We start from the raw sequence: 26974 nt of genomic DNA on the forward strand, positions 1-26974 counted from the left end.
TCCTCCATTATGATGATCATTGTGGAAGGGGATGGAAAGCAGCGGGATTGTGTATGGTTGAATGAGAAATCTGACATAAAGCAGTGTGTACGAGAGCTGATCTATAATTCATCGTGATCGTTCCAGGCTTTTAGCAAGCGGAGGAGAGCGAGGTGAGGGAGCCCTGGGAAAGGGTTTGGAGGCCCTGCACGTGGCTGCAGCCAGCGAGGGCTGTCACTTCCGATGAGCACGGGCGGGCGGCGCCGGGCCACCAGGGAGGGCAGCGCTGCACTACCTGCTGGTGGGGAGGGGCTGCCTTTGCAGATGGCTAGAAGCAGCCGTGCTGCTGACATCTCATTATTTCCAGCTTTGTTGCTCACTTTCCGGTCGTTGCTAATGTACCAGGCCCAAATTCCTTTGTGTGTTACTGCCTCGGGGGCCTCAGGCAGCTCCTGCTTCTAGGGGAAGGATGTCCAGTAGAGCCAGTGCTTAGTGTTGGCTGGTTTAGGCTGGCAAGGCTAACCACTGGCAGCCATCAGGGAGAGGAGAGCTTGGATCTCAGCCTGTGGTGGTGGCTTCCTTCGGCTGGCCAAGTCAGGGATATGGCAAATGAGGTGCTCTGGGATGTGATCTCCTCCTGGGTCTGCTCTGGCACTGTTCCTCAGGTCTGTCCTTTGGCTCTGCGGGTGCCTTCTGACCGTGTTGGTGTTGTCAGCCCTGCGCAGGCTCTCTGGACACATCCCTGCAAAGCAATCAAGGTTGGCATCTCCCCAGAAGAGAGGGCTTGCCTGGACACAGCAGGGCTCCCTGCTATTGCATAGCTGTAGCTGTTCTCTTCCCAGATGAGGTGACCGCAGCCTGCGCCGCTCCAGCGAGGGCCGGCAGGGCAAGGGAAGCAGTTGGCTCACTGCTCAGCACCAGGGAGCTCACACCTGGACATTGTGTCCAGTTAAGGTCTCCCCTGTCTGCTGAATTGCCCCTCCATCCCCAGGGATGCTGGTTGGAGCTCCCAGGCTGGTCAGGGCTGGGAGGAGTTTTGGGGAGCTGGGACTGCTCAGTGTGTTGAGCATGTTTCTGGGGATGTGTCTGGTCACAAGGTACTGGGATGTGAAGAGCAGTAAGGAGGATGATGTGGTCAAATGCTTTTGGCAGCTATGGCAGATGACATAATAGGGGAATGTGGAAAGTTTGGCTTGGATATTAGGGAGAAAACAGCTGGTGGGGAGATGTCTCCATCCATGGAGGGTTCAAGCATTGCCCAAACAAGACCAGGCTGCCCAGGTCTCTTGGTGGCAGGTCCTGTTGTGGGAGGGAGGTTGGATCAGAGACCTCCTGCAGCGCACAACTTCCTTCTACCCACACACATCTGTGGGTCTGAGCCCTGGTTCCTTCCATGCCTCCTGGCATGCTGTAAGAGCAGTTTTTGTTTCCCCCGGCTTGCTTTCTGCTGCTTTGGCTTGCAGGGGCCTCTGGGTTACTCAACAGCTCAGGAAAAACAGCCATGACTCTAAAAGCCCATCAGTGCTTCTGTGCTGGGATTCACGTGTCGAACTGCACCGGCCTCGTGGGTTGGACATTGTGCAGAGTACAAGCACAGCAGGGGAAAGGGATGGTTAAGGCAGGAGGTTGTCCTGCCATTAAGTTAATTTTTTTACTATATACCTGCACTTCTGGGCTTGCATCCAAGGCCTGAAGTACTTGTGCAGTTTCTTCCTGCCTCCATCAGTTCGGTTGTGTTCTCTATTCCCTCCTGAGCTGGTTATTAATTATGGAGACTGCAGAGATGAAGTCCAGACTCTGCTAATGGTTGACTTCCCTGTGTTTTAGAGGCAGCATTTCAGGGACCTGCTAATGGTGTTTCTCAGCTTTGCTTTTTTGAGCCCTGCTGTCATCTTGGTTTTTACCCTGAGCGAGGAGGTAGCGGTGTTCAGGTGTTGGCTGGAGCCTGGCTCTTGGGGCAGATCACATCTGCAGTACCCACTCATCCCCCTGGGTTGGAATGTCCTCCTTTTCATGCTGGCAGGGAGAACACAGCCTTGCCTGGCAGCTCTCAGGCAGTGCAGTGACTCTTGCAGGGTGACACCTCTCTATTTCCCCTTTAGGAATCAGGGAACAAGTCCCCATGCTGAGCACTGTGCCAGGCCCCAACTATCCTCACAAAGCCACCCATCTCTTTGCTCTTCAGCCTCTCTCACAGCCAGTGTCTCAGCCTTTAATGCTGCCTGGTGCTCTCACATCTCTCCTCTCCCAGCCTTGTTATTCCTTCTCCCCCTCTCCCAGGAGCGGTGCTGGGCTTGCTCCTCCTCCCTGCCCCATCCGGGCTGCGGGTGCTGCTGGCCTTGGCGCCGGCTCTGTCTGCCCTTTGCTCTCCCTGGCCGGACTGGTGCATCTCCATTCCTGCAGCAGGATCCCCTGTCCCTTCTGCTGCTGCCTGACCATCCACCCCAAATCCTCTGAGAGATCTGGCTCTCCTTCCCCCACCTTGTTCCCATTTCTCCGCTATTCGCTTGTGTCTGTCTGATGTAGGGAATCAGCGCTGTGTTTTTTCTTGTAGGCCCTGCCAGGCTGTTCCCTACCTTTGCAGCTGCTTCCAGCCTGCTGCTGGTCAACCTCTGTGCAGGGATGCACAGGAAGGAGCTGCCTGCATCCCCCCCTCCCTGAGCTTAGCCTTGTGCTAGGGGGATGGAAAAAAAAAAAAGGCTTGGGAAAACGGAAACAATGAGAGTGCAAAATCTTGCTTTGGTTTTTCCAGCTCTGCCTGTTCATATCCCCCCGGACTTATCCCTGGTATCGGATGGCAGCACTGGCCTGGGAGTCCCTGATCCCGTTTTGCAATTCTCCAGTGTCAGCCAGCAGCTTGGGCCTTCCTGTAAGTGCCCCAATGGTCACAGGGAAGGAATGTTCCCCCAGCCGCAGGGGAAAGGTCACCGCAGGCAAAGGGGACGCCGGGCGAGCAGCGCTCTGCTCCCGCCCCTCGCTGATGAGGGCAATGCTCATCAGCACTGAGACAAAAACAGGCTGGCTTATGGGGGAAACTGGGAAAAAAAACGGTTCAAGAGGTTAAATATTTTGGGGAAGGCCCCACTTCCTTTCGCAGGGCAGATCTGGGAGCAGATGCAATGCCCAGGCAAAGTCCAGGATGCATGCACGTTTCATGGCTCACTTAGCTGGAGGATGTTTGCTGCTGAGTCCGCTCCCAAAAACATCTGTGCGTCCCTAAAAGTGGTGCCTGGGACAGAGGTTTTGGCCAGTTGCTGCTGCTCAGAGCAGCTCTCGGGCTGAGCAGCATGTTGTGGCTCCCTTCCCTTCCTCCCCCTGCCTGCCAACAAACCTCTCCGCTGGATGCAACTCGGAAGGAAAGCTGTGAAAGCTGTGACTCGCGGTGGCGGTGGCCGCAGCGGGATTAACATCCAACTTTAAGGGCTTAACTCATCCCTGCCAGCCAGGGGTTTCAAATAACTGCCGTGCCTCTTCCTTCCACCCTGGAGCTTGTAGCTTTTCTAATCCTGTCCTTTACACCCCGTTTCCCTGGCTGCCTTTGCTAAGCTGGAGCTTGCTCCTGGCTTTGTTTTTTGAAGCCTAGCCTGTTGCTTGAAGCTCCTGGGGGTGCTGGTCACATTTGTCAGGGTGGGAGCAGAGCAAAGAAAGGAGGAATTTCTAGGTTGGGCTTACAAACCCGAGTTTTTCAAAATTCCCAGCATGTTAAAAAAAATACAGAGCTAATCTGGCCCTTCGTCTCTAGGTTACGTTTGCCTCAGCCGAGGCTGAGCTCATGGAAAATTGCATCCCAGCTCCTGTGCTCCCTGCCAAGATTAGTAGGTTTAAAAACTAACCGATAACATCTTTGTAAACTTGGAGTCATTTCTTTAAAGCCTGCTGATCCTTCCAGCCTGGATTTTGGAGCTTTCCTAGAGATCCAAGAGAGCCAAACAGGACGATGGCATCTGCCCTGAAAAATCACCCAGGAGCCTCACAGTGCTGTGAGCTCTTCCCGAGGGAGGAAAGAGGCTGATGCTCGCCAAGGCCCTGAGGGGTGTGTTGGGATCCTTCTCCCTGTTCCTAGCCAGAGACACAGCACACAGCCACTGTCTGCGCATTAACTTATAATAATCACCGGTTTTATTTTTAAAAAATTACAATAGAAAAGTACCTTTAAACATATTTCCAAAAGCAGAGTAGACAATGTGGAAGCTTCTCTCCTCTCCACAAGACAAAGTACAGGAAATAGTTTGCTAAAAGAGTTAGTCCGTCGCTGGGGAACGCTGGTATCGTTCCTTTTAGAGCCGCTCTGAGGTTTGTCTTGGGTTTGATTTCTTCTCACACCACTTTTATCAGGCCCATTTATTACAGAAGACCCCAACGGGACAGTTTCTGATCATGAAAAACCCCATTTTTTTCCTCTCCATGTCCCACCCTGACAGCCAGAATCTCAGCCATCTTATTTTGGCCCACCCACAGGACAAGAGGAAGGAGAAAGGAAAAGGCGATGATGTTTAATGAGGCCACAGACAGCTGGGAAAAACCAGCTCTGGTGAGACCTGGGCAGCAGCTGAGCTCAGTGTTCCCTGCAGCTGGAATGGAGACGGGGGAAAGGCAATGGAAGGAGAAGTTCTGCACCTCCCTTTGCAAGAGGCCGAAACCTGACAGAGGTTTCAGGTCAGGTTGCTCTTTTCTTTTTCCAAATTCCTCCTGGAGCAAGGAGAAGGAGAACTAGTATGCCAAGCAGTCTCTCTGCTGGTACTCTCTGTAAAGGATGTTGGCAGCCTCCCTTCTCGTCTTTGCCCATGGAAGCATGGGAATGCCACGCAGGGAGCAGCTGGACCAGCATAACATCAGCACTAAAACCACAGGCCAGGCCAGGCCAGTGCTTCAGCATAATGGGAAGCCCCTCAGGACTCACGTCCAACCTTGAGGAAGCTGGCAAACCGAGGATTTGTTGGTATGTTTTTTCATACAGCAGTTTAAGCTGCCCGTAACAGCTTGGAGCAGTCATGGCAGGAGGAGGAGGAGGAGGCAAATTGTCACCTTGCTACATGTGTGGGCTGTCCGCCCATCCCTGATCCGAGCTGTTGTACCCCACGGAAGCTTTGCACAGCAGCTATGAACACAGCCCCAAGGTAAAAAAAAAAAAACAACACGGGAAGAAAGTTCCTGATTGTCCTGCCTGCTCGTCATTTGGTGCAACTGGGAAGAAAACAGTAATACTGTAGTGTCTGCAGACGCCTTGCCAACACGGCCAGAGCACAGTTCCTGTGCCAGAGGGAGCACAATTCCTACAAACCCGCATCGTGTGCGCCGACATCCTCACTTGTGAACATCATGCCTTCGACATGCAGCTGATGGGGCGGGGATAACAAGACTCTTCTTTACACACCTCGGAAGGCAAGCACAAAACCTGTGTCCGACCCGGTGTAAGATTGTCCTTGAGGAGCTTTGGTACAAAAATACTTGCTCTTGTTTTGGCTTTTTTTTTCTTTTTCTTTGTTTTTTGTTTTGGTTTTTTTTTTTTTTCTTTTTCTTTTTTTTTGTAGTCTGCTTTCCTATGGTTCCATTTGAAAAGCCTTTTCAAACACTACAACAATGCCTGTCAAACCATGCTTCAGGAGTAACACACTCTTCCTTACAAATATACAGTGTAAAAGAGGAAAATATTATTACTAGGTATGTTTTTCTTTTTTCTTCTAGGAGAGCAGATGTGTGATAGAGGCTGTGGGAAAGTCTTGGAGGAATCCAAACTTGTGTGAGGTTTTTTTCAACCCTGAAACAACAAAGAGAGGTGTTAAAAAAAAAAGAGCAGCTGTGATGGCGGAAAACGGGCTGTGGTTAGTCTCTCTTCCTTCGTGGAAGGAAGGAAGCAAGGTAGGGGAGAGGGAGGCTTGTTTTGGAAATTCGTGTCAGAACCATGTTTTAAGGGTAGTTGTTTAGCAGGGAAAGGGCAAAGTGGCAAATGCCTGCAGGGAGAGACCATAGCATGTCAGGCATGAAGAACCCCACTGATCCCACTTTGTTTCTACCATTGGCTGCAGTCCCTGGGGTTTGAACTGGGAAGCTGGGAGTTAAGTTTGAGTTGCATTTTGCACTTAAGAGGAATTCAGTCTCTGGATTGTTGATCCAAGGCAGGAAGCAAGGACGGAGATGAGATTAGCGGGGGTAATTCAAAGCCGAGAGGCATTCCTTGGCTGTGGAAACTCTCACCCCAGATAACAGTGATAAAGGTGGGAATGGCAGAGCCATGGTTCTGCAGGGCAGTGGCTGGAGCAGCCCCAGGGTCCTGCCAACCTCAGGGACATTGTGATGGCTTCCTCACCCCTCTGCCCCCTTCCCAAAGCAGCCAAACCCACAGGGCCACATCCTTACCAGCACACTGAGGTCCTGTGGAGAGCACATCAACCCAGTAGCCACCTCGGAAGACTCCATTAATACCCACAAGACTGACTGTAGGCCACCATCACACACCTGAGACCTGTGGGAGGACACAGCAGGGAGTGAGGGATGCTGGCACAGGGGCTGAGGTCAGTGTGCTGTGGGGAGGGGGGATTTCAGTGACCGGAGTCAGCACTTCCTGAGGGCGCAGTTTGCAGCTTAATTCAGCCAAAGGTGGGGCTTGGTGATCTCAGACTTTTCCAGCCTAACTGATTCTGGGGTTAACCCCACCGTGATGGACCCCAGGCAGCAAATACAGACACATGCAGGCAGGAGAGCCAGGCCCTCAGCCAATCCCTCAGTGGGCTGTGCCCTTCCCAGGTGGCAGAGCCAGGAAGGGAAACAGGAGGTCCCTGACCCTCCATCCTTGCCACCCACTGTGGCTCTTGGGCTGGTGGACCTGTTTCAAGGGATTTGCTCATCTCCCCTTTCCAGATAGGCTTCTGCTTATATTTTATCTGGAAACATTGGCATGTTGCATATTTTGGAAGAACCATTGGTTCCCAAAGCTTCGCTACTCCCTATTTTTATCTGCTGGGCCTAAAATAGCCCAAGAATTCTTCATGGATCCAAGTCTGGGGCCAGCTGCAGCCCGGGCTGGGCCTCCTGCCCTCCCGGCTGAGTGACCTCGTGGCCTCAGCACAGGGCTGCAGATGCCAGGCAGATGGGCAGAGCAGTCACATGCGAGCATGGGCAGTTGATGCCAGGGCTTTGGATGCACTGGCAGCTCTCCACAGGTGGGTGGGGAAGCAGTAGGCTTCCCAGCAGGGATAGTTCCCAGCTAGGATGGTCCAGGCAGGCTGAGGTTACAGGGCAAGCAGTGCTCAGTGTCCACCAAGGCTCTTTTCCCTCTTCCATTTGAGTCCCCTTTGTTTATTTGTCCATAAAGGCTGAAGTTATTTGCAGAGCATGTCTTGCAAAGCTTTTTCCATCCGAAGAGGTCCCAGATGGAATGGGATCAGTCCCTCCCTCCTGCTGGACAGCCGGGTGCTCGGTAAGGCTGTGCTTCTTGTTTTGGCAACCCCACCATCCCAGACTGCCTGGATAATTTTTCCTTAGGGCTTCATGAGGTGATTGTGTCAGGGCTGCCTTTTCGATCACAACACCCACTTCTGGCATGGTGCCTTTCCATCCTGCCCCAGGACACGCAGGAAAGTGTTGGGGTGAATCGTGGCACAGACATCCCTTTCTGGGGACAAGGAAGGCAACTGGACTTCAAGTGTCTGCTGAAAAGTGGCCACACCCCCTGAACTGCTGGAGACTGGGGGAAGCTCAGGGTAAAGGTGGAGGTGGTGCCCAGCCAGACAGAAGGATGGGAGCAGGACAGTGGCACTCACCCGGCATTCAGCAGAACTGACGGGACTTCCAGCCCTGAGAACCAGCCTCGGAGGGAGGGAGCCAGCGCATCTGCAAAGGCAAGGGGGACACCAGGTGAGGGGGGGTGGCTGCTCACCTTGGTAAGGTCAGGCTGTGTCTGGGCTCCCTTGTCCTGGCTTTCCCCAGGCATAGGGTGGAGGGAGATTGGAACACCAGCAGTACAGTCATCCCAGCTCCAATTCCAACAGTAACACTGAGGCTGAGCACAGCCCCCGGCATCGCTGCTTCCAGCAGGATGGAGCTGGGACAGCAGCACCATGGTCCCACTGAGCAGGAGTGAGCTCATTCTTCTTAGCTCCTGCAAAGCTCGCTTGAAACGGGGCGGAAAATGTCAGATGCCAAAATTTGGCGTGCAGTCACTCAGTGCTCTGCCAGATAACTCCAAGCCAGCCCCACCAACCATCCTGCAGTTCCTGATCCCGCTGCTGTCTGCAGGATCCAGCAAAGCAGCTCCAGTTTGGATGGTGGCACCAGTCTCCAACACCCACCCACCAAACCCACAGCACCAGCAGCTGCACAGGGGGATGGGAAGGTGCCACCAGCACTCTTCCCACCGTGCTGGTATTTCACATCAGATAATATTGTTTCTGTCTAACATCAGGTCTCAGCCTGGGTTTTCCCGAGGGACCCTCGGAGCTTCTGTACGCCTCTGTTTCCTTGGCTATGCGCTTCCCTGCGCAGGGCAGGTGCTGCCTTTTAACAGTTATTTGACAAGGCAAGTACATAGCTGCAATAATATTTACCAACACTCTTCCTATGAACAGCAGGGCCCAAAAAGCTGGAGTTTCATCCAAAGGCTACACATGGTTTGCACACTGGGCACTTTTCCTCATCCTCCTGCTCAAACCAGCCCCTGGATGCTCCAGCTCGCAGTGGATGGTGGCTCTGGATAACCTGGCTTAATCCTGGGGCCAAGGCCAAAAGCCTTTTTTGGATGCAGTTTATCTGGCAAATTCATTTCCAGATATTTATTTGCTTGTTACCTCCTGTTTATCACTGAGCTGGAGCCAGCTTGCTGCTGGCAAGATGGAGCAAAAGCCGGGACGATGTCCAGCATGGATGCTGAGGAGGTAGCTCCCCTTTCCCCCCTTGTGGCAGGGGTCCTTTCCCAGCATCCCCATGATGCTGCAAGGCTGGCACTGCAAAGAAATCCTCTTCCTCCACCATTTCCACTTCTCCTCTTTCCCCCGCTCCTCTCCCAGGCGGGTGGTTAATTTTTAACAGCCACACGCTGCCATCGGGGGCCACCGGCAGCAGCAGCCAGCAGAACGCGCTTGTGACGAGGCAGCACCTCGTCAATAAAAGATGGATCCTTGTTTGCGCTTCGCTTCCCTCTCCTCCCCGTGAGAGCTGCTTGGCTTCACACCCCATGAACAGCATCCCAGCAATGCTCCAGGGGCAGCCAGGGCTTCTGGAGCCCTCATCTCGCACTGGATGGGTGGTTCGGTGCCAGGAGCGATGGGAATGGTCCAGACCCTGAGAACATCCCCAGCTCTCCCTCCTCCCTCAGCACCTGCCCCACCACAGGTACCAGCGAAAGTAGGAAGGCAGAAAGAGGTGTCTGGGGAGAGAGGACCCCTGCCAGCGTTCAGCTCCATTTGGGAGCCTTCCCTAAACCTCAGGGAGCGGGGAGTGAGTGCCTGTCAGCCGGGCAGAGTTAGTGGTGCGGTGAGCACCGAGGGGAAGGGGGTCCAGGGCGGGCGGGAGGGTGAGCGGTGGAGGTGGATGAGTTGGAATTACCTGGGCGTGCAGTGAAGCGGGATAGGTGAAAGCAGGAGGAGGTAGAGCAGGTGCTAATTCCGCTGGGTACAGAGGGTACGGCCCCCATACTTCAGGGCTACTGGGGTAAAGTGCAGGCACTGTGAGCTCATCTGCAAGAGAAGAAGAGGGAGAGTTAATGGTGACCACAGGGCTGTGACCCTCGCTGCATCCTTCCTTGTCCCCTTGAGGCAGGAGCAGAGCTGGCCCAGAAAAGTGTGAGATGCCGCCGCTGAGAGCCAACTCGCAAAGCCAACAATGCTACAGGGCTGGAGGCGTCACTCAGGGAGCCAGGGCTGGGCTTCTTGTCTCCAAGAGGTTTAGTAATCCCAAGGACTCAGCAGAGGAGAGTGTGCAGCTCATGCCTGGGTGCAACAGCAAGGTGAGGAGCTGGCGTCTGCATGAGAGAAACTCTTCCAGAAGCAGAAACGGGCATGGAGCTCTCAGCAGGCCATTGCCAAGGTCTCATCCTGCTCCCAGGCACCATGCCAGGCTGGCTGTCACCTGTCCCAGGCCCTCTCCAGCTCCAGCAGCTGCCTTTGGAACCCCCAGCACATGCCACCACGCAGCAAGCAGGTACCAACGCTTCCAGTCACACCTGGTATTCCCCTTATTCCCCTTCTCCATCCCCTCCCTGGCGCCTGCCAACCCGAATGCTGCTGGCAGTGCAGGGGTACTCACAGGGCTCCCGGGCGATGAACTGAGGTACGGCGGTGGGGAGAGGGGTGCTGGGATTCGGGGTGCCCACCAGCTTGTTCTTGGCCATCTTGGTGTTGGCCTTGGCAAACTCCAGCCGCAGCGTCTGGGGGATCTCGGGGTCGAAGCGGATGCCCTGCGGGGAGGAAGGAGGGAAGGAGGCGCGGCGGGTGGGCGAGCGCCGCCGCGTGCCGGCCCCGCAGCAAAAATAACTCCCCGTTATTTATGGGTTTTTTCAACTTCCAGCCCTGAAATGAGCTAATTTGCCGGGCCCCGAGGCGGCTCGCATTCCTCCGGCATCTTTAGCATCGGCACCATATTTGGCAGTCGGCATCCCTCAAGGCCGAGCTCTTATCCAGAGGGATTAGTGGAGCCAAAAAAAAAAAAAAGTTTTACATTGGGAATAAGGACAAGGAAAAAAACAACCCCAAACCAAAATGCAGGGAGAACTCGGGAGGAATTGGTGAACCAGCTCCACACAGTTCTGCCTGTGACTATTTTCAGGTAACTTCAAAAGTTGCTAGAAGAAAGTGAAATTTGCTTTTTTCTTTTGCAGACTTAGCTGGGATTTTTCCTGCTGAATAAACAGAAGAGGCTGGAAATGCTGTTTCTCACTTGTGTCTAAGGCTCAAGTCCTCCTGGATGGCCCTGAGAAAGGTGAGAGGGATGCAGCCCCCCAGGAGGGAGGATGCAGCTGAGAAACACTGACAGGATTGTCTGGACAGATGGGGATGCCATGGGGCCAGCTGGCAGGGGAGGTGCATATCCTTGGGATGGAGGAATTCAGAGAGTATCTGGGGACATGGAACAAGGGGCACACGGAGAAATGGAGTGGCTGGGCCAGGCACACTCACGTTCAGCGCGTTCTTCGCTGCCTCCGCCTCGGAGCGGCTGTCGAAGCTGACGAAGCCCACGGGCTGTGGAGGAAGGACAGGAGGTACAGTCAGGTTCTTGGGAGCAGAGAGGGGAGCCCCTCTCCCCAGGGAATGGTGGGAGAGTTGAACCGTTTGGAGCAGCTCCTACCTGCTTGGAGGTGAGTTTGATGAGAGACCCTTCGTAGCCCTGCAAGGAAAGGATTAAAAAGGGTGTTTGGTGGAGATCCTCACAATTAAATAATAATTAATAAACTGACTGAATTAGACTGTGGTGAGTTCCCAGATCCCAGCAAGTGATTTGGGGCCATGGGACTGGGGCAGAGGCCAGCCCCATGCTTTCAGCCCCCCTTTCCCTCCCCAGTTTGATACCTTAAAGGGTCTGAAGAGCAGGTAAAGTTCCCGGGGCTTGATATCCAGAGGCAACCCACTGACAAAGAGTGTTCTCACCTGGAAAAGAAGAAAGGAGGTTCCTGGGGACCCTCTCTCATCCCTAACTTGGGGATACCCCATGCTTCCCTCAGCCAGAGGGACAATACCAGCCCAAGGGGAATCCCCTGGGCAGACAAATGCCTTAAGCCAGCTTGAGTGACGCTGAATTTTTGGGAGGGGTGTCCCCATCCCTCATGTGGCCATGGAGGAAGCTGCTAAGGCACCATGGAAAGGTAGTAGAGACATGTCCTGACCCCACCAGTCCTCTGCAGGATAGAAATGTCACAGAATCCCAGCACCTTCCTACCCCGGTCTGGCAAACAGGATTTCTCCCATCATCCCCAGAGGATCCCGGACTCCACAGACAATGCCTATTGTCTCAGTTTAATTGCAGCAGCTCATTAAGGACTGGGAGAAGCAAACACCAACTCTTCCTCCTGGAGGAAAGGCCCTAGTTTGGAGGGGGCTGGATTTAAGCAGCTTGTCCCTGGTTTGTAAAAGTCACCTTTTAAGGGGTTTAAATCCTTTTTGGGTGGATCTAACATTTGTCATGGTGCAGCATCCTCAAAGCTGGGATGTTTGGCAGAAATCCTGCTCCCTCCACCCTAGGGGGGATGTGGGGCTCCTCAGGGATGGGAAAACCCTGTGCTGGGATGGTTTTGCTTTACAACCAGCTTGTAACTGGCAGAGTAGTGTGGGGAACTGAACCTACTGTTCCTCTCCTCATCCCCAAAATCTCTGGGCTGGAGAAGGGGAAAACCTCAAAGTATTTTATTTAATTTTTTTGGCCAGGCACCCTGCCCCATTCCCTGGGAAAGAGACATGGGAAACAGCCAAAAACAGCCAGCCCAGGCCTATTCTTTTGCTGACATTTCTTCTTTCTCTTGCAGATAAGCTATCTCTCCCATCTCCCAGCCTGGGAGCAGCAAACATTCCTACTTTGTGGAACAAAACCTCTGGCTGACCTATATCTATTAAATAACAAAAGGTACTCAGCTGTTTGCACACAGCCCTTGTGTCAACAGCCCTGGTGATACCCATCCTGGGTACCAGCATTATCATCACCATCATCCTCCCTGCGGGTACCAGCATCCAGGCTGGATGAGATCAGGGGGATGGGATGTGTTCACCCCTTCCTGAGCCAGGGCTGCAGGCAGGCACAGCCTGGTAGCCTGTCCCCTCTACTGGGACCATCCCCCAAAGCACCTTAGGGGACCGCTGCCAGCTCTCTGCCTGTCTCCTGAGAGCAGGGAGTGATGGAGCATCCCAGAGTGCTCACTGCTGCCCTGGCCCCCAGTGGAGACACTGCCCGAGTTTCTCCTGGCAGGGGATAGAGAGGGATTCACCTGGAAGATCTCCCTCTGTGTTCATGAAGTTCAACCTAAACCAAGCAAACTTTTCCTTTCCTAGGGTAAAAAATATTTGCTTTCAGACAGGTCCTCCTGAGCACGGCTGCTGTCTAGGGAATCAGCTCTCCAGACACATCCACCCTCCAGGTGGGTTTACATCCCAGGCAAGCCAAGCATCCCTGCACGGTGTCCCCTGTCTCCCTCACCCCTGGAGCCATCCCTGGCTTCCTGCCTCTCCTCTCCTGGGGGAACTTCAGGAAACACTAGGGATGCTGGCCACAGCTCCGGTGGGAGGGACTGGAGGGAGTGAGGGAACCCGCTGCCAGTTTGCCGCATCCCTGAAATCCAAACCTACATGCCCAAGCCTGCCAGGCCATTTATCCCCAAAGCCACATGGGAGAGAGACAGAGATGAAAGATCCCGAGGAACCCTCCGAAATTCAGCCCCACAGAGGAAGGGCTTCTCTTCTCTAATGACTTTGTTTTCTTTGCAAGTTCAAACGCAGGTCGGCCAAGTTTAAATCTGTAAAATTATACAGCGGCAAGAGGGAAAAGGGCTCCAAAGGATCCCCCAGCTGGATTCCAGTCCCAAAAGGGTTTTTGGGGCCCAGGGCAGGGGATAGATACGAGCTTCTGGGTGCTCCCTGTCTGCACCCCGCAAATCTGGGCTGCATCCCAGCCCCAGGGATGTTTGAGTAGGTCCTATATAAACAGCATCCCTTTGCTGGGTAATAAGCAGGTGGGACTGGCAAAGCAAGGGAGCATCCTTGGGGCTAATCCCAGCAGACTGGACAGATATCCTTTTGCCAAGAGAAAGATTCTAGACAGAAATATTACTTCTGCCCTTAAATGGAAGGAGAGCTTTGGCCTGCAGGGAGCTTCTCCAGGATTTTTTGTGCTGAGAGAACCCAGGGATTCAGTCCCCATCCTCTACCAGAAACACTCCTAGGGAAAAATCCTTCCTTGAAGCAGGACGAAAAAAAAAAAGCCTTATCAGAGGAATTGCCAGGCAGCAGGCACGTATATGTTCTTCCATAGGGATGTGGATCAGGCACGGCGCCTGCTCTCAAGGATGTCATGGGACAGGGCCAGACTGACAGCTCTCAAGCAAGGATTAAAGGGCACTGGAGCATGGGATTCCCCCAGCCTAAACCCCACAGTTTTTTTGGGCAGCCTGAGCTGTTTCATTTCAGTTCTGTTGTACAAACATCTTTCAGTTTCTTTTTGATGGAGCATTTTCCCGTGTCCTTCCTAAAATTTGGGGTGAAACCAAAGATTTTTTTTAAAGTCAGAAGTACCAGTGTTTGCTCCAGGAGGAGCTCAAAGGTAACCACCTTGACTTCCTTCCATGGGGATGGCAGCTATGGGACCACTCCAAGTCCCTTTCCACAGTCCCCCTCTGCTTCTGCTGCTGCATCCCACAGCTCCCAGATTTGCAAGGGCTGCTGGATATCACCTGTGTTGCCTCACTCATAGTATGTCCCTTTCTGGCTTTTGTTTTCCCTGCAGGAAGTCTGCTCTTCATCTCTGCTACTCTCCTCCTCCTTGGAAATCATGTCCCTTTCACCTTTGCATCTCACCATCCCGTTCTGCTGTCCCTGAAATCCTGTCTCGTCTTGGGCCAGTTAAAGGGATTCTGGAAAGGATCTGCGGAGATTTGCTGGGATGGTCAGGGCTGAGGACATGCAAGGAGAGGCAAAGATTTGGGACAGGAGAAGATTGGCATCTCCAGAGCATGGATCAAGGGTGACCCCAGCATGGAGAGGTCCGTGATGGAGCTCCAGCAGCCCTCCTCCTCCTCTTCACGTGAAGCCACAAGCCAGGATTGTCTCCTGAAGGTAAGGAGGCACCAGGGAGGAATTTTCTTGGCTGGGACCCCCATCAGAAGGCGGTGCCCGGAGGGATGCCAGGTGCTGCAGCGGCAGTGCCCTGCCGGATACCCCTGGTCCCGGTCCCCTGCCCTGCCCTGCCCTGCCCAAACCACCCCCGGGTAAACGTTAACAGGCCGTGGGGAAGCGGGAGGCGTCCGGGTGATTCATCCACGAGGTATTTAATCGCCTCCTTCAGCCCAGCTCCCGTCCCTCGTCCGTCCGTGCGCCCCTTGCAGCGGGGCTCGCTTTAATTCTCCACCAGCCGATTATCCGCTTGGCTGCCCGCCGCCGGGGAGGCACCGGCTCCCGGCGGGAGCGGAGGGCGATGGCACGGGGCTGCCATGGAGCCGCGGAACAGGGCGAGCAGGGCTTCCCCTCCCATTCCCGGCAAAGCGGGGTGCTGCCTCCCCCGCGGCGGGGTGCATCCCCGCCCCGCCGGGATTAGTCCTGGCATAAATAGTCTCTTGGCTAATGGAGCGTCTTCCTCGGCTGGGTTTAGATTCCCGTGCTGTGTGTACGCATGCCTTCAGCCCGCAAAACTCCCCGACATAAACAAGGCTGAGGCCGAGGGATGCCGGCTCCTCCGCCCGGGGGATGCGGGAGGACCGGGATGAATCTCCGGCCTCGCCCCCCGTTTCTCTGAAAAACCACGGTTCTCTCACGTCCGGGAAGGACAGCAGGAGCAGCCCTTGGGGAAAAGCGAGTTCAGAGCTGCCGGGGCTGGAACGAGGAAGCGGCAGAGGAAAAGGCAGTGAGCAGCCAAGGGAGCAGATGGGGGATTGCAACAGAGCGGAGGAGCGGCGGGATCAGGCGGGGGTCACACACGTCCCTGTCCCGCCTGGACCTTGCTCCCAAACCCTCTGGATCCCACGCTTCAAGGGGGAAAGGAAGCAGGAGCACGGGGGGATGGAGCACAGGGGCCACGGGGGCAAATGTTATCCACTCGCTGGGCACGTTCTCCCTAGAAAGCATCCCTGGGGTCCCCTCCCCATGGCACGGTTCCCCCGGGATGAGGGATCTGGCATGGGATGGGGACCAGGGCCACGAGCCGGGCTCTCCGCAGCCACTCCGCTACCAAATAAGGCCTCCGCCGAGCCTTTTACATGCCGTTCTCGCCCGGCCAAAGTGACGTGAGCGCCTTCCCAAATTGTTCTGGCTCCTCCGTGGGGAAGCCCCTGGCCCACAGCTCCCCTGCACGGGGCGGGTCATTCCCGAGGGGACAGACGAGAGGGACGGGGAGGCCACCCCGGGTGCCAGGAGCAGGCAGGAGGAGCGGGGATGAAGAGGGGGCTTTTCCCAGCTGGCAGCACCCTGACTGACCTCCCCGGGACGGGGGCTGCTTCTCCCTCTTTTCTGAGGGAAGAGGAGGCTGGAAGGCAAGCCCTGGGATGGGGGAGGTGAGGCACAGCAGCTGGGCAACCCCCTTCCCTGCACTTGAGCAAATAGCACCGGCTCCTCCAGCCTGGGCTGGAAAAAGTCCTGCAGGGCAAATACCTGCCTGGCACCGAGCGGGCATCGCCCTCCTCGTGTCCGCGGCTCTGTGGGCGTCCCTGGCACCTCCCAGCCGTCCCCTCCGGGTGTTCCCCTTGTCCAGCATCACCGGGAGCAGCGGTGCGACAGCCAGCCCCAGGCCCTCCGGATCCGAGTGGGAGTGGAGCGAGGGCTGCCCTTTGCCAGCTTTTACGGTACAGGCCATGCTTTTGGAAGAGGCAACAGGCCTCTGTGGATGTCACCCGCTGCCATGCCCAACAGAGCCACAGCCGCAGCATCATGTCCCACACACCCCGCATAGCCACCAGTGGAAAAAAACTCCCCGGTATTTAGGAAACTTTGGGAAGTTTGAAGGCAGAACCACCCCTGGAATAAGCAAACGAGCTCAGGGGACAGCGGGCGCTGGAGCTGCGGTGATTGATCCCAGCTTTGGCACCAGCCAGGGACCCCCGCAGGGAGCCAGCAGGGACCTGCAGGAGCAGCCCGGCCGGGAGGAGGGTGAGGAGGAAGAGGAGATCTCAGATAGCAATCTTCCCGCTCTCACACTCACAAAGTCCAAATTCCCATCTCAAGGTCACGGGCAAAACCAGGAACTTTCTGGCCGGAATGAAGAAAACCAGCTCTCACCGAGGCGGGGTGCGGGGTTGGTCTCCCGTGGGGATGGGAGCGTTTCGGACGTTTTTGGGGTGAGATCCATGGGAAAGAGATGCGCGGGCGCTGGATGCACGGTAGCCACGAGCACCGGCAGCACCAGGCACCGGCAGCGGGACCGGGGGGAGCCCGGTTTATCCCCCACGCCCCCCGGGGAGATCCGTGTATCCCCGCGCCCGCGGGTTCCCTCCGGCGAGGCGGAGGGGCGATTGCGGGGAGCGCCAGGGGGATGCGGGCGGCGAACGGGAGCGTCCCGGGGAGCGGGGATGCGCTCCCGCCGCTCGTCCCTGTGCCCCCCGCAGCAGCCCCGGGTACCGGGAGCCGCGGAAGCCGCCGGGACCCCCCCGGCGCGGAGCCCCCATCCCCCATGGGTGCGTGGGCACCCGCGGAGCGCAGTTCCCGGGGATCGCGGTGGGGGGAACGGGAAAGCCGGACCCCCTCCGCCCCAAATCCCCCCGTGCGTCCCCCCGGTACCTCCTCCTCGGGCAGGCTGGTGTCGGCGGGGCCGCCTTCCCTGTCGGCGGGGACGCTGCTCATGGTGCGACCGGCCAGGCTCCTCGTCCCGCCGGCGGCAGCCGCGTCCGGGCGGGCGGCGCTGGGGGCTGGTCCCGGCGGCGGCGGGGGGGCCGGGGCGGGGCGGCGGGGCCGGGGAGGGACGGGCGGGGGCGCGGCGCAGCGGCGGGGACGGAGCGGGAGCGGGAGCGGGGGGATGGAGGAGCGCGGGGGTACGGGAGCTGGGACTAGGGATGCGGGTTGGGAGCGCGGCACACGGGGCTGGGGACATGGGACACAGGACACAAGGCTAGGGCCACAGGACAGAAAACTCGGGGCACAGTGTTGGGAATACAGGACAGTACTGGAGACCTAGAGCACAGTCTAGGACATGGGGTTGGGGATACAAGGCTGGAGACACGGGGCAGAAGAATGGGGAGATGGACACAGTCTCAGGGACGTGGGATACAGGCTGGGGGTATAGGACAGGACTGGGCAGAGGGGACACCGTTCTGGTGACACGGGATATAGGCTGGGGACACAGGACGCAAGGCTAGGGATTCAGGATATGTGGCACAGTCCCAGGGACATGAATACATCAGAGCTGTGGGGCACAGGAGGGGACAATGCTGGGGACACCTGATGCAGGGCTGGGGGCAGTGGAAGGACGAGCAGGGGCTCATCACCCCAAACAGCCCCACCTGGGGGCTCAACCCCTCCCGCCTGGCCCGGGGACTGTATTTAGGCTGGGCTTTTGCTGAGCCTAGTATCATTCCCGCCTGGTTCTAGAGCTCGGTGTCGGGCCGTTCGAGCCCTGCACAGCCCCGCGGAGGCGGCTGCGGTCCCGCAGGGCTGCACTGACGGAGACCCTCGGGGTGGGGACCGGCAGCTGCGTCCAGAGCAGGTGCTGCCTGCGCACAATGCTCGGGGCCGGAGGTGACGCCGAGGACATCCTGCCCGCGGCACAGGGCTCGTTCCCAACAGGCGCTTAAGGTCACCGCCTGCCTTGCTGCGCCTCACCGGCCGAAACACACCCGGGGGCAGCTGCCCGCCTGTCCCGCCGGCTGCCCAGGGACACAGCCTGGCCACCCGCAGCTTTGCAGCCTCCCCGCAGCAGCGATTTACAGGGCAGAACCTCCGTGCCCGGGAGGGAGGTGGAAATGAGCTGCGCCAGCTGGATTTGGGGGAGCGGGAAGTGTTTGGCTACAAGGGCAGCTGACCCCACAAAGGAAATCTAGAGCACACGGACTGCTCTAGTCGCCCAAATCTGCTGGAGCCTCTGGCTGTTGGGGTAGATTGTCAGCAAGGGGAGAATTCAGAGATATGTTTTATCTCCCTTTGTTTTTCCCCTCCATAGGCATCTCCACAAAAAGCTCTGGCTGGACAGCGGGTGGGACAATATTCACAACCCTTATTTGGGCTCAGCTTTGAGGAAGAGCTGCAGTTCCCCAGCAGCGCTGGAAGCCAGGTTGGAATCACAAACCAAATAAAGGGGAGGCTTGGATTTTTTATAGCCTTGAAACTTGGGGAGAAAATGCGATTTGCTCCAGCAGATACTGCACTTGCTTCCTTGCCTTGAAACCTCCGGTCCCAACCCAAAGCCCCATGTCCCACAAAAATTGGGAGCTCCTCTGTGGTAGCTGCTGATCCTCTCCCCTCTCTCCCTCTTTCCCACAGGAATTTCTGCTGCACCGATGTCCATCTGTGCTGGGACACAACGCTGGACTGTGTCATACAGGGATAGAAGGGGAAGTTGTGAACAGCTGGAGACTCTGGGAGGATGGCTGGGAAGTGTGGGAGCCCCGAGGCTCCAGTGGAACAAATGGACCAGGTTCAGCTCTGCTCTGGGTCCTCTGGGAGGGAACCCGAGCAGGAGCAGCCTTCGGGGGAAAGGACAGAGGGTGGCAGCGGGCGCGTGGGGCCTTTCCCACCGCAGGGCCCGTGAGGATCCGGGATGCGGGGCCGGGACCCCCGGGGAGAGCGGGGTCACACCGCCCTCTGCCGGCGCTACAGTCACTGCGCTCGGCTCCCTCGGACAGCGAACACGCGGTATTTTATTCCCAAAACAAAGCACAGCAACAGAGTTAATGCGTGAGAGACAACAGACTGAAAGCAGGCCTGAGATTCCCAGTGGAAGATGAATAAATTACACAAACAAGCAAGAAATCGTTTGATGGAATGAGGGATGTGGAGACCGGAGTGTGTAGTGCTTCCCAGGACCAAACACCCAGCCAGGCACCAGGAGCATGAGGCGGGTGCTCAGCTCTTGACAGGGGTGGACGAGGCCTTCATGGTCTTCTTCAGGTGGTGGTAGTTGGGCAGGATCTTCATCAGGAAATCCAGCTGCAGCGTCTGGGGCTGGAAAGGGAGGCAGGGAGGTGAGGGAAGAGCCGCGGGGCAGGAGCGTCCCCGCGGCGTCACACGCACCTGCGGCCGCTCGGTCTGCACGCGCCGCAGGCAGTCGGCCCCGTAGATGACGGTGTTCTCCGGGATCACCTCGTACGTGTTCACGTTGCAGCACGCCCCGATGATGCAGCCGCTCGTCAGGATCACGTTCCTGCCTACAAACGCTGCCAGGGACGGGGACAGAGGGAGCCCCGTGAGCGCGGTCCCCACAGCATCTGCAGCAGCAGGGGCTCCGCAGGCCCAAAGGCACCGAGCCCAGATTTACCTTTGGACTCAATGACGTTGTTGTCTCCCACCTTCATCGCCTGGGAATCTACAGGCCTGTGTTAACGAAACTAAAATGCTTTGCTTTTTTTTCAACAGGTGAAAAACCCTGATGCCAATTTCAAGCCACCACCCAGCCCTGGGCTATCTATCTGAACCCTGACAGAGCCCACAGATGCTTCCCCCTGGAGGGATCCAGAAGCACAATGTGCCAGATGGTTTGTCACTGCACAGCAAGGATACAGCACCCGACCTCAAAAACATTGTTGGTGCCAATGACCATGGGCTTGGGCTCCACATCTTCGCTCTCTGGGGTTATGTTTTCTGGATATCTGCAAGAAGGAAAAACAGATTTCCATGTCTGAGATCTCAGTAACAGTGTTCTGTATGGCAGCTCAACTTTGTGACAGACTAGAGCCACAGATATCCCACCCAGCTGCGCAGGACTGCCAGAATTTTGAGACTGCTTAGCATGAGGATTCTCCTACTCTGTCAGCTTGAGAAGGATTCAGAAAGGGGACTTAGCAACCATCCAGTATCTGAAGGGGGCCTATAAAGAAGCTGGAGAGGGACACTGTCAGGAACTGGAGTGACAGAACAAGGAGTAACAGATTTAGAGAGGGGAGAATAAGGTTAGATATATCTAAGAAAATATTTTCTGTGATGGCAGTGAGATCCTGGAATAGGCTGCTCAGGGCAATACTGGCTGCCCCAACCCTGGAAGTGTTCAAGGCCAGGCTGGACAGGGCTTGTAACAAACCCTTCAAACACTAAACATATCATGATTCTGTGGCTTCTCCCCAAGCCACAGTGCCACGGGTGTGCCCAAAAGCACGAAGCCTGGTGATTTTTTTTTTAAACAAACTCTACCTCCCCAGGGTTTTAAGCCCCCCTGGGTGTCCCACGGACCCGTTGATGATGAGCGCCTGCTCCTCGATGAGGTTCCCCTCTCCGATGACGATAGGCCCCGCCTCGGCGATGATGCGAGCCTTGGGATGGATCACGGTCCGGGGCCCTGCGGGGACAGCCCGCTGTCACCCCGCGCCGTCACCCCGCGAGGGGACAGGGCCGGGTGGGGACAGGCCCTTACCGATGGTCACGTCCCCGCGGATCTCGCTCTCCACGCACACCACGGCGCCCGGCGCGATCTTCACGCTGCGGGGAGCGGCGGGCCGGTCACGGGGGGTGCGCCCGGGGACCGGCGGGGACGCGGGGAGGGGACGCCGCGTCCCGGGGTGGCTGCGGGCGGGACGGGACCGGGGGATCGGGGGGATCGGGACTCACCTCTTCTGCGCCTTCTCCGCCATGGCCGCGGCAGCGGCGCCTGCGCGGGGCGGAGCTCCGGGGGCGCGGGCGGGCCCGGCCCCGCTGGCTCCTCCCGCAGCCCCGGGAGCGCCGGGAGCGCCGGGAGCACCGGGAGGGGCGGGAGCACCGGCGGGGCGGGGCCGGCCCAGGTGAGGAGAGGGGACTGGGAAAGCGCTCGGTGAGCCGGGCACCTGGAAAGAGAGACCGAGTCCCGTGAGCGGGGCTCAGGCAGCGTCCTGCGTGTTCGTGCTTGAGAAACGGACACCGGCCCCGCGTTTGGGGCACCAGGCTCTTTTGGCCTGTTTGAGGGTCTTGAAATAAACAAATAATGTTGTGGTTTTTTGGGGTTTTTTTTACGAAGTCTTGTTCTTTTTATTTTTTGGTAGGGGCGGGTCTCCAAGTCCTGTGTTTTGGCACATGGAACCAGCCCCACCCGTGCCGACTTAGGGCTGCGGCAGGGACTCCAGTCCCGGTTGGGGCGTGCCAAAGGAGGCTCATCCAGGCAGTGCAAGGCTTTGATCGCAGAGCCCAAATCCCGCGTTTTGGGGCTCAGGGCAGACCCCAGACTGGGGAAGGGGGAGCTGGCCCCGGGGGGCGGAGCGGGCAGCCCCCGGGCGGGGCCGCGGGCGGGGCGGGCACAGCTGAGCGGGGTCAGCACAGCTGAGCGGGGTCAGCACAGGTGAGCGGGGTCAGCACAGCTGAGCGGGGTCAGCACAGCTGAGCGGGGCGGGACCGAGGGCACTTGAACCCCGGACGCCGCCGCGGGCGCCATTTGCGCCTCCAGCACTGGGAGGGGTCGGCTGCGGCCGGTGCGGCTCCCTCGGCGGGGCCCAGGTGAGGTTCTCTCTATCCCTCTTTTCTCCCCCTCTTACCCCTCACTCCTTTCCCCCCTAGTCCCCTATTCCCTCCTCTCCCTGCCCCTCTATGCACCTCGACTTTCCTTTCCCTTTTCCTTTCTTTTCCCTTTTCCCTTTCCTTTCCTTTCCTTTCCTTTCCTTTCCTTTCCTTTCCTTTCCTTTCCTTTCCTTTCCTTTCCTTTCCTTTCCTTTCCTTTCCTTTCCTTTCCTTTCCTTTCCTTTCCTTTCTTTCCCCCTCTCGTTGTTATCCAACCCGAGCCCCCCTCTATTCCCTCTCCTACCTACACCTCTCTCCCGCACACCCAGCCTCCTCCTGTACCCCTCTGCTCCCCTACAAACCCTGACTCCTGCCTCTGTTTATTCTTCCTTCTCGTTCTCCCTGCCCATCCCGATCCTGACTCCCCTTACTCTCTCTTCCTGCTCCTCTATGCCCCCTCTTACTCCCCCTGACCCCCTTATCCCTTCTTATTTCCCTTATCTCTCCCTTATACCCCTAGCTCTCCTTTATCTTGACTCTCTCTCCTTTATACCTCTATGTCCCTCTTATCTCTCCTCTGTCCCCTGTCCCCTGTCTGTCCCGCCCGCGGGTTCGGGGTGCCGGATAATAAAGCCCAGAGGGCCGGAGCCGGCGCCCCCCGCGGGAATCCCCCACAAACACAGACACACACACACACACACACACACACACACACACAGCGCCCCCCAGCGTCGGTAAGCGGCTGTGCCACACCGCACTGGGGGGCGGGGGGGTTTCAGATGGGCCCCCTCACTAGGAGGGGGGGCGGGGGGGTTTAGGAGGGGTCCCCTCACTAGGAGGGGTCCCGGGGGGGTTTAGGGGGGTCCCCTCACTAGGAGGGGTCCCGGGGGGGTTTAGGGGGTCCCCTCACTAGGAGGGGTCCCGGGGGGTGGGAGGGGCCCCCTCCGGAGGAGGGGCCCTGGGGCGGGGCGGGGGGCGGGGCCCCTCCGGAGGGGGGGCCGGGGTGGGAGGGGTTGGGGGCTCCGCCCCCCTTGGCCCCTCCCATCCCGGCCCCGCCCCTCCGGAAGGGATCCGCCCCCTTGGCCCCGCCCCGGGACCCTCCTCCGGACGGGCGGGGGGGGAGGGGTGGGTGGGGCGGGAAGCAGAGGGGGTCACGTCACTCTGAACCGCGATTTCATTTTATAACAAACGAGCGCAGCCTCCCCCCTTCCTGACCCCCCCCCCACCCGCCCCTCCCCCCCCCGGCCCGTCCGGAGGAGGGTCCCGGGGCGGGGCCAAGGGGGCGGATCCCTTCCGGAGGGGCGGGGCCGGGATGGGAGGGGCCAAGGGGGGCGGAGCCCCCAACCCCTCCCACCCCGGCCCCCCTCCGGAGGGGCCCCGCCCCCCGCCCCGCCCCAGGGCCCCTCCTCCGGAGGGGGCCCCTCCCACCCCCCGGGACCCCTCCTAGTGAGGGGACCCCCCTAAACCCCCCCGGGACCCCTCCTAGTGAGGGGACCCCCCCTAAAGCCCCCCGGGACCCCCCCTAGTGAGGGGACCCCCCTAAACCCCCCCACCCGCACCCCCTCCTGAGGAGTCCCCGCCCCCCAACCCACCCAGTGTGGTCTGTGTGTGTGTCTGTCTGTGTGTGTGCCTGTGTGTGTGTGTGTGTGTGTGTGTGTCCGTGTCTGTGTGTCTGTCTCTGTGTGTCTGTCTGTGTTGGGGGGATTCCCGCGGGGGGCGCCGGCTCCGGCCCTCTGGGCTTTATTATCCGGCACCCCGAACCCGCGGGCGGGACACACAGGGGACACAGGGGGGAGAAGGGAGAGATCCGGGGAATGAGAGAGGCGAGACAAGGGAGAGAGAGATGAGTGGGTGAGAGACAGAGAGGCAAGATCCGGGAGAGACAGGAGCGATAAGGGACACTGGGGACACAGGGAGGGCAGAGGGGACACGGGGCAGAGGGAGGGAGGATAAGGGAGGCACGGCCGGGACCGGCAGGGAAGGGGAAAGGACGAGGGGCAGGAAGGGGAAGCACAGCGGGTGTCGGGCTGGGCAGGGGAAGAACGGGCGGGAAGGAGGCGGGAGGGGAAAGGACTGGGGAAGGAGGAAGGGGAGAACAGCAGGAGGAGAGACAAGTATAGAGGAGAGAGAAGCAGAGGGCAGCAGAGAGGACAGAAGAAGAAGTACAGAAAAGGAAAGAGAAGCAGGGAGAGAAGGAGAGAGGACAGAGAAGCAGAGAGGAGAGAGAAGGACAGAAGGAGAGAGAATGAGAGAAGTAGAGAGAAGGAGAAGGAGAGAGGAGAGAGAAGCAGAGAGAGGGACAGAAACAGACAGAAGGAGAGCGGACGGAGAAGCAGAGAGAAGGACAGAAGCAGTGAGGAGAAGGAGAGAAAAGCAGAGAGAATGAGACAAGCAGAGAGAAGGAGAAAGAAGGAGAACAGAGGAGAGAGGACAGAGAAGCAAAGAGAAGAACAGAGAACAGAAGCAGAGAGGACAGAAAGAGAGAGAAGGAGAGGGGACAGAGAAGCAGAGAGAAGGACGGAGAAGAGAAGGAGAGAGAAGGAGGTAGAAGCGGAAAGGACAGAGAAGCAGAGAGAAGGACTTAAAGAGAGAGAAGGAGAGAGGACAGAGAAGCAGAGAGAAGGACGGAGAACAGAAGCAGAGAGAAGCACAGAAAAGGACAGAAGCAGAGAAGGAGAGAGAAGAGCCTCACCTGGGCCCCGCCGAGGGAGCCGCACCGGCCGCTGCCGGCACCTCCGAGCGCTGGCGAGCAAATGGCGGCCGCGGCGGCTTCCGGGGTTTAAATGCCCTCGGTCCCGCCCCGCGCAGCCGCACTGGAGCCCCGCGCACCTGCGGCCGATCCAGGATCCATCGCACCTGTGCCGGCCGCGCGCCGCCCCGCGCTCCGTGGCCCCGCCCCTCACCCCTGTGCCGGCCCCGCCCCCGCAGCGCTGTCTGTGGCCACGCGGGGGCGCCGCGCTCGCACCGCGCTCCGTGTCCGCCAGGGGGCGCCCTGCGGGTCCGGGTCCGGTACTGGTACTGATCCCGGTCCTGGTCCTGGTACTGATCCCGGGCCCGGTACTGATCCTGGTACTGATCCCGGTCCCGGTACTGATCCCGGTACTGATCCTGGTACTGATCCCGGTCCTGGTCCTGATCCTGGTACTGATCCCGGTCCTGGTCCTGATCCCGGTACTGATCCTGGTACTGATCCCGGGCCCGGTCCTGATCCCCGTACTGATCCCGGTACTGATCCCGGTCCTGGTCCTGATCCCGGTACTGATCCCGGTCCCGGTACTGATCCTGGTACTGATCCCGGGCCCGGTACTGAATCCCGGTACTGATCCCGGTCCCGGTACTGATCCCGGGCCCGGTACTGATCCCGGTCCCGGTACTGATCCCGGTACTGATCCCGGTACTGATCCCGGTCCTGGTCCTGATCCCGGTACTGATCCCGGCCCCGGTACTGATCCCGGTACTGATCCCGGTCCCGGTACTGATCCCGGTCCTGATCCCGGCCCCGGTACTGATCCCGGTCCCGGTCCTGATCCCGGTCCCGGTACTGATCCCGGTCCTGATCCCGGTCCCGGTACTGATCCCGGTCCCGCCTCGATGCTCCCGACGGGGCAGCGGCGGCGCCGCACGGACCCCGGGCAGACGCCAGCAGCGCTCGGTGCCGCAGGCCGGCCCCGGTGGCGGTCTGGCCGCAGCGCCGCTCCCCGCGCTCTGTGTCCGCCAGGGGGCGCCCTGCGGGTCCGGCCCCGGTACTGATCCCGGTCCCGGTACTGATCCCGGTACTGATCCCTGTCCTGGTCCTGATCCTGGTACTGATCCCGGCCCCGGTACTGATCCCGGGCCCGGTACTGATCCCGGTCCCAGTCCCGCTGCGATGCTCCCGGCGGGGGAGATGCGGCACCGCAGGGTGCGGACCGAGCCCTGCTGGGATCCCTGGCGGTGCCGCCTCTCCCCCGTCGGGAGGATCGGACCGGGATCGGTACCGGGCCCGGGATCGCCGCTCCGGGACGGGCGCTGGGACCGAGTCCGGCGCTGCCGCTCCTGAGCCTGGGAGATCAGCGGGTGATTCCCGGTGATTCCCGGTGCAGGCGCAGAACCGCGGCCAGGACCGGGCGCTGCCCCCGCCCTCCCCGGGCACGACGTGAAAACATGACAGGAACAGTTCATCCGGGAGAGGAGCCCGTTCCATCAGTTCCTAATTATTTATTTCACACATAAACCATCGAGAACAGGACATTGTGATCTCCTGCAGGATTGGGTCCCAAGCTGCAGCTCACTGTCAGTGCAGACCACTGGGGGGAAAAGCTGGGTGCTATAAAAACCACATCTGCCTTCATCCTAGGGGATGTGATCTGAGAGGGAACATCTGGGCTCAAGGGGAGTGTAGGGTACATGGGGAGGCTGAGCACATCTGGGGACTGGGGGTCTCACTGCAGCAGTTGGATCTCCATCCCTCAGTTTCCCAGACAGGACCAGCAAAGATCACTTGAGCTGGATCTTCTCATCTTCCTAGGCTTGTCTTAGGACCCTAGAAGATGAAAACATGTTGAGTTTTCATTTTTCTAGGGACAAAGGGAATCCTGCAGCAGTGGCAGGAATGAATTCTGGTGCCCACACCTGGGGCTGAGGTGCAGTCTGGAGCTGAGCTTCCAAGGATAGCTGCAGGCATTTCCCAGCACGTTTGGTGTGCTGACATCCCAGAAAAAGCGTCTCCTTCCTCAGGATCAGGCACTGGCCCGAGCACAGAGCTTTCCCCACACGGGGTGCACTGAATCCTTTTC

General features: G+C 58.2%; 3 protein-coding genes across 11 annotated transcripts; 1 reads left to right on the forward strand and 2 right to left on the reverse strand.

Moving 5' to 3' along the window:
* Nucleotides 1-6351: 6351 nt before the first annotated feature.
* On the reverse strand, nt 6352-17495 carry RBPMS (RNA binding protein, mRNA processing factor). The gene is made up of 8 exons (XM_056489892.1): nt 17373-17495; nt 11478-11555; nt 11257-11295; nt 11088-11150; nt 10219-10369; nt 9520-9650; nt 7740-7809; nt 6352-6442 (listed from the first exon to the last, which is right to left on the reverse strand). The coding sequence occupies exons 1-7, from the start codon at nt 17433-17435 to the stop codon at nt 7747-7749; spliced, it is 588 nt and encodes a 195-aa protein (XP_056345867.1). The 5' UTR covers nt 17436-17495; the 3' UTR covers nt 6352-6442; nt 7740-7746.
* LOC130252389 (uncharacterized) lies at nt 9658-20297 on the forward strand. Of its 9 annotated transcripts, XR_008840342.1 has the most exons (7): nt 9658-10113; nt 10790-10890; nt 12428-12525; nt 12970-13033; nt 14395-14723; nt 18748-18858; nt 19068-19333. XR_008840342.1 is itself a non-coding variant. In XM_056489889.1 (4 exons), exons 1-4 carry the CDS (start codon nt 16451-16453, stop codon nt 20171-20173), a joined length of 762 nt encoding a protein of 253 aa, XP_056345864.1. In that variant the 5' UTR covers nt 16365-16450; the 3' UTR covers nt 20174-20297. The 9 variants fall into 9 exon arrangements, 3 of the variants coding, with proteins under 3 accessions (XP_056345865.1, XP_056345864.1, XP_056345862.1); XR_008840341.1 differs by lacking the exon at nt 9658-10113 and having other exon boundaries at nt 10376-10890; nt 14395-15507; XR_008840340.1 differs by lacking the exon at nt 9658-10113 and having other exon boundaries at nt 10376-10890.
* DCTN6 (dynactin subunit 6) lies at nt 19425-21446 on the reverse strand. Its single transcript, XM_056489893.1, has 7 exons — nt 21345-21446; nt 21151-21215; nt 20970-21075; nt 20304-20392; nt 20062-20109; nt 19818-19960; nt 19425-19748 (listed from the first exon to the last, which is right to left on the reverse strand). The coding sequence occupies exons 1-7, from the start codon at nt 21365-21367 to the stop codon at nt 19650-19652; spliced, it is 573 nt and encodes a 190-aa protein (XP_056345868.1). The 5' UTR covers nt 21368-21446; the 3' UTR covers nt 19425-19649.
* Nucleotides 21447-26974: the final 5528 nt, after the last annotated feature.

This window comes from Oenanthe melanoleuca, chromosome 4 (genome assembly GCF_029582105.1).
Source record: "Oenanthe melanoleuca isolate GR-GAL-2019-014 chromosome 4, OMel1.0, whole genome shotgun sequence".
Classification (NCBI taxonomy): domain Eukaryota; kingdom Metazoa; phylum Chordata; class Aves; order Passeriformes; family Muscicapidae; genus Oenanthe; species Oenanthe melanoleuca.